The sequence below is a fragment of the Dipodomys ordii genome, unplaced genomic scaffold (assembly GCF_000151885.1).
Source record: "Dipodomys ordii isolate 6190 unplaced genomic scaffold, Dord_2.0 Scaffold101, whole genome shotgun sequence".
In the NCBI taxonomy this organism is placed as follows: domain Eukaryota; kingdom Metazoa; phylum Chordata; class Mammalia; order Rodentia; family Heteromyidae; genus Dipodomys; species Dipodomys ordii.
This window is the reverse complement of record NW_012267317.1, coordinates 1,320,370-1,325,979: the sequence shown is the minus strand read 5'-3', so window position 1 is coordinate 1,325,979 and position 5,610 is coordinate 1,320,370. Positions and strand designations below refer to the sequence as shown.

At 48.3% G+C, this 5,610-nt stretch overlaps 1 protein-coding gene across 1 annotated transcript in view; it reads left to right on the top strand.

The window, feature by feature from the left end:
• En2 (engrailed homeobox 2) overlaps positions 1-5,610 on the top strand; it is a 48,719-nt gene that overhangs the window by 3,892 nt on the left and 39,217 nt on the right. Inside the window, exon 6 of the mRNA XM_013027208.1 lies at positions 5,384-5,534. Coding sequence (XP_012882662.1) covers positions 5,384-5,534 — 151 coding nt within the window. The remainder of the gene's footprint in view (positions 1-5,383; positions 5,535-5,610) is intronic.

The window sequence follows — 5,610 nt, the reverse complement described above, 5'->3', positions numbered from 1 at the left end:
GAGCCCGGCCTTCCCCCCACCGCACCCCGAGCCCGGCCTTCCCCGCACCGCACCCGAGCCCGGCCTTCCCCCCACCGCACCCCGAGCCCGGCCTTCCCCCCACCGCACCCCGAGCCCGGCCTTCCCCCCACCCCCGCACCCGGCGCCCAAGCCCGCAGTGGCATCTTTGCTTCCTTTAAGGCGGGGAGGAAACGCGGGCACGTCGGTTCAGAGGCAGCTGCTGAGCCGGTCACCGGATGACTAGTTCTCCCATCGCCTTGAGTTTAGGCCACTCTTTTCCACAAAAGCTCCGTTTCTGTAAAAGCCAGATGTGAAGATCTGTTAGCACGGTGGCTCTTTAATGAAGGATCACATCTCTCTTTGTGGGCAGACGATTGATGTTCACCACCACTCCAGAGGCTCGGTTTTTAATAGGGTGTTTAAGATTGTCTGCAATTTGCTTAACCTAAAACACACCTCTGCGGGGGAACAGCACAACTTTCTCCTCCCCAGCAGGGTGTGTGGGGCTTGTAAGGTTATTTGTATTTGCATTCTTGTGCTGTTTGTAAAGAAAAGAGCCATTTCCTTATTTTAAGAGGTGTGTATAAACAGGTGAATGCAAAAATAACAATGAAATTAAAATAGTTACTAAATGACATCTTGATATCCAGCACAAAACTCCAGATTTCTTTTTAAAAGGACAACTCCATTGTTGTTAACACTTCCATAAAGCAAGCCTTTTGGCAATTTCCCACAAAAGGCATTCTTGTTTGCCAAGATTTGCCTAGAGTCAAGCTACTCAGATATTAAGTCTGTGTTCTTATTTTCCTGCCTCCTGTGGGCCTCTGTACCAAAACCAAAGGCAAAACATTTGGTTTCTATTTGTACATACTAGAATTTCTCCTAGGAATGAAGTTTCCAAACACACTGTGTCAGGACTGGAAGCGAGTGTTGTTTTAGAACAGCTTTCCCTGACAGCCCCATTTCTGCAAACACATCTGAGCAGAAAGAATCATTTCTGTTAGTTAACATTTTTGATCCAGAAAATTAAAAACAAATATTTAACTTCCCAATTTAGAATTCGGGCGGGCATGGACGGCTAAACTTTTACAATGCATAATCAATGAATTAAACACAATCTTTACTAACCAAATAAAACCACTCTTCCTGAGGCTCACAACTAAGTTTGGATAAACTGAAGGATAAATAAAATGCATGAGAAAGCCCATGGAGGAGACCAAGGAGTTTGAACTTGGCCAAGAGACAGCTTTTGGACTCTGCTCAATTCACAGGTTTTGAGGCACCTGTAATAAAGCTATATTTAGAGAAGACAAATGACTAATTAAATATATGTATGTATGACAAACATGTTTAACGTGTTTGTTTGTTCTCTCTCCAGACTACTTTCTATACCCAGCCATTAGGAATGGCTTTCTCTATTTCTCATCCCAAATGGGGAACATTTCAAAAGCTTCCCAGCCTCCTTTTTTATTTCCCACTCCCCACTCACACCTGATCCAGGGTTTCCTTCCCAATTGTGTCTGGGTCTATCCTCCCCCCATCGCAACAGACAAGTTAGAAACTGGAGCTAGAATCCCGTGGCTCACTAGATCGCCAGGGGCTCTGCAAAGCAAGGCTTTTTCTGATGTGGCGGCCATGCCTAAGTGCCTAGCCCACGGAACTAACATTCGTTGTAGTCTTGTCCTGGGATACAGCTGGTGGGGCTTTGTGAAAACTAGGTTCCGTTGGGCTCCTGAGCACGGGTGCGGAATTCCTGCGAAGTATCTTCAAATACTCTCTCCCTCCCTTGCAGGGACACAATACACCTTCAAAATTCCTCTCCCCAAACAAAAACAAATCCACCAAAGCTTCCCAGGGGCAGGCAGTCCCTGCCACTACACCTCTGCAGATGTATGTTTGACTGTAGCGCTGTCCCTACTCCAGATGGAGCCCTGGCAGCCCTGGTACTTCTCATACCAAGTCCAGACTCCTGGGCGAGCTTGGCATAAGCTGGAGCCTGGGAGTCTCCTTTCCAACAAAGGCACAGTACAGTGGGGAGGGTCCACTGTACTGGGAGGGATGAGAAGGCCTAGTTCTGAAAGAGAAGTAGGATCTGGAAGTTTTCTAGCTTCACCCTGGATTTCCCAAATTAAAAAACCAAACAAAAACACGACGCTTTCCTTCCTCGGTAAGTCTCTCCATCGGTACGTCTCTCCATCGGTACGTCTCTCCATCGGTATGTCTCTCCAGTGTTGTGGAGAAGACAGTGGCCGTGCCTGTTTCTTCTGTGGCTACATTTCAGTGTTTCTGGTTTCTTCCTTGCCTGGAGCTTCTCAAGACATGAGCAGTGCCACTCACAGGCTACAGAATAACAGGACTCCTTGAATACACCTTGTATCTGCCATGGAGCCTGGAAACCAGCAGAGAAAACCCAAGGAAAGGGTTGCCTGGTGTGTGCACGAGCGGTTTGTACACATCTGGTGTGGGACACTGCTGTTAAGTGCTCCTCCTGGGTTGTTTTCTCCCACCCTTGAACTGAGGCCAGAACTGGGGGCTTGGATCTTTAGCTTTTTCACTCAAAGTTGGTACTCTACCACTTGAACCACAGCTCTGCTTCTGTTCTTTTTGTGATGGCTAATTGGAGAAATAAGAGTCTCGCTGATTTTCCTGGCTTTGAACTAAGTCTCGCTGATTTTCCTGGCTTTGAACTCTTATCTTTAGCCTCCTGTGTGGCTAGGGTGACTGGTATGTGTCGCCAGTGCTCCTCTCTTTTCTTCTCTTCATGTTGCCTTGTGTGAGGACCCTTCTCCCCCAGAGTGAGCACACGGCCCAGCGACACAAGGCAGGGGAGGAAGTTCAGCTACAGCTGGACGGAGCCCAGCGTGCACAGCCCACCCGCTGGCCCCCGCAGTAAAGAGGTCACTTTTGGGGACTCAGATATGATGCCCTCAGAACAGACAGCAAAACTCACTGAAGATCTCCTAGCTCTAATCTGGGAGAGGAGGGGGCAGGAGGGACAGGCATGCAGGTGTCTTAAGAAAACAAATAAGTTTTAAGGTTGTATGTACTAAATACCCGCCAAAACATATAGTTTAGACCAAAGAGATTGGTGATCTTTTCCTACCTCTGAGAATATAATAGATTCCTGAGCTCCACAACCTAGCAAGGAGCTAGATTATTGATTAGTTTTTAAAGAGGCACCCAGGCATGAATTCACAGACCAAGCCATTAAAACCTGGACTCAGCCAGATTTGGCTTTACAAAACGTCTATTGCTTCTACATATGCATATCCAGGTTAAACATAGAAAAGGAAAAGAGTAAGTTTGAATTTTTTTTAAAGCCTTGACTTTCCTTTTACCAGATTAGTCAAAATGGAAGTGTAGATGTCTCAAATTTACCTAATTCTGTCACCCAGAAAGAGCTGTAGAAACACTCCACCCCAGAATTCTCTGGAACAAGACCATGGGCAGCAGTCTCTATGTGGTAGATAAAAAATCACCCAAACATCTGCTGCCTTCTCTGAGCTGGAAGCAGCCCTCAGCCCTGCACCTCTCTAGTTTCCCTAGAAGATGACCCCAACAGTCTTTTGGGGGACACCTGTGTCCATTTGCAGAAAATGTTATGACTTCCTCACCAGTGCTATCCCAGAATATGCTAGGTGCACGCACAACCGAGAAGGGAAACAGAACTCTCCAGCCCTTTTCTTCCTTAGTAATCTCCCCAAAGGGGAAAGTGATCAAATAACATTTTCTTTTCCCTTGCCCTTCTCTCCACTTCTGTAAACCAACATTTTCATTCTCAGCAAAAACATTTTGGATGGGAGTCCATCCCCTCTGGCTTTTTGTCTGTGGTTTAGCCTGAAAAGGTCTTTCAGAAATGCCACAGACAGTTAGACTCAATAACTTCCAAATGGTCCATGAACCGTCCCTGGCTACCCAGGGAACTGCAGCCCTCTGCCCCCACAGTTAATTGCTAAATGATGTGCAAACTTAAACAATTATAAATTCTCTTTTGCCTTGCCCCAAAGAAATTGTGTTAATTTACGATATACACAAGAGCCTGATTAACAAATGGAGACAAAATTTACATGTAGCAAAAGGCAATACAGATATATTTTTTTAAAAAGCAATCAAAAGCGGATGGGGGGTGATTCTTTCCTCCCATGATTTAGTGGTCTGTGATCCTTGTTCATGAGTTTTTAACTTCCGGCTTTGCCAGGATATTTAAAAAATGAATCGATTTGTAGTCATGTCTGCGGCGCCTGTGGGCAGACACCTCAGCCGCCGGAGCAGGGTGCCCTTGCATCAAAGCAACGCCAGGGGGCAAAAAGCGTTAACAAAGGCAGGCGTTCAGTGCTCTGCCTTTATCTGCCCGTGCGTGTCACACTTTACAGGGCAAAATGTCATTTTGCAAGGTTATACGTTTGCAATTCCACACAGACCCTTATCGCTCATCGTTTACCTCTTGGGCACAAACAAACAGCCTCTTTCAATAAAGCCAGAGAAGGGAAGCATATACCTTTGTACAATTAAAATTGCAAAAAAAGAAAAGAAAAAAGAAAAAGCCAAAAATGTACTGAGCGTTGCTGTTAATCCGACTTACCTTGCTGATACTTTGGCCTAATCCTATTTTCTCTTCGACTTAGGACGCTTCTGCATGGCCATGTTTTGTTCTTCGGGAGGATGGTTTACCATCTGAAGGGGTGAGGGATGGAGAAACCCCTGGCCACGAACGGTGGGCACAGGGTGTCCTCCGGCTGCCCTCCCAGCCCCGGGCACTCAGAGATCCCCAGAGCAGAGGCTGCCGGGTGGCGAGACAGAAAGCAAACTAAATCACTCAAGGGAAACTTGGCTGGAGACAAAACACATTCAATTTCCTGATGACTCTGCTTGCTCTCCCAAATTATTTGCTTTCGCAGAGGCACATTAAACAAATTAAACACTAAAAATGGAACTTCCTTTGTTCTCTGGCTTAGAAAATAGCTTTTTCCCCTTTGAAAAGGATATTGTAATCATAATAAAAATGAAAGAAAACAATAACACTCCATGTTTTTAAAACAAATTCATTCTGGCACCCCAGATCCTCCGGGCAAAGTCCGGACAATGGGACCTGTGTTCGGGCGCCGCGCCGGGCACCGGGTCGGGAGGGTTCCTCGCGCTCCTGGGGACATCCTTCACACCTTCCCCTCCCCAAAGCCGAGCCGGTGACTGAAGGGTGGTCAGCCCGGCTCCCCTTCCAGAAAGGTCTCGAGAGATGGGACTGGAGGCTGGGGCGAGGAGCACCGGGCACGGAGTCGACGCCCGCTCCCGTTGAATTTAGGGCTGGTGGCGGGCGCACCCCGCGGCCCTCCCGGCCCCTCCCGTATCCGCTCCCTTTGAAATGTCGTGAACTTGGCGCTTTCAGGCCGGGACAATGGGGTTGTCAGAGGGCCAGCGCCGGCTTTTTCTGCGTGCTCACGGAGCGTGAAGCCTTTATCCCCCAGAAGGGCTCCGCCGACCGGGCCGGACAAAGGCCAGCCTCCGCCTTCCGCTCCGAGGGGATCTGGGCGGGTCCGGTACAGTAGCGCGCGGCCCGCGGGGAGGGGCGAGGCTGCGGGGCACGGCGGGCAGGGGCGGGGGCCCTGGTTCCGT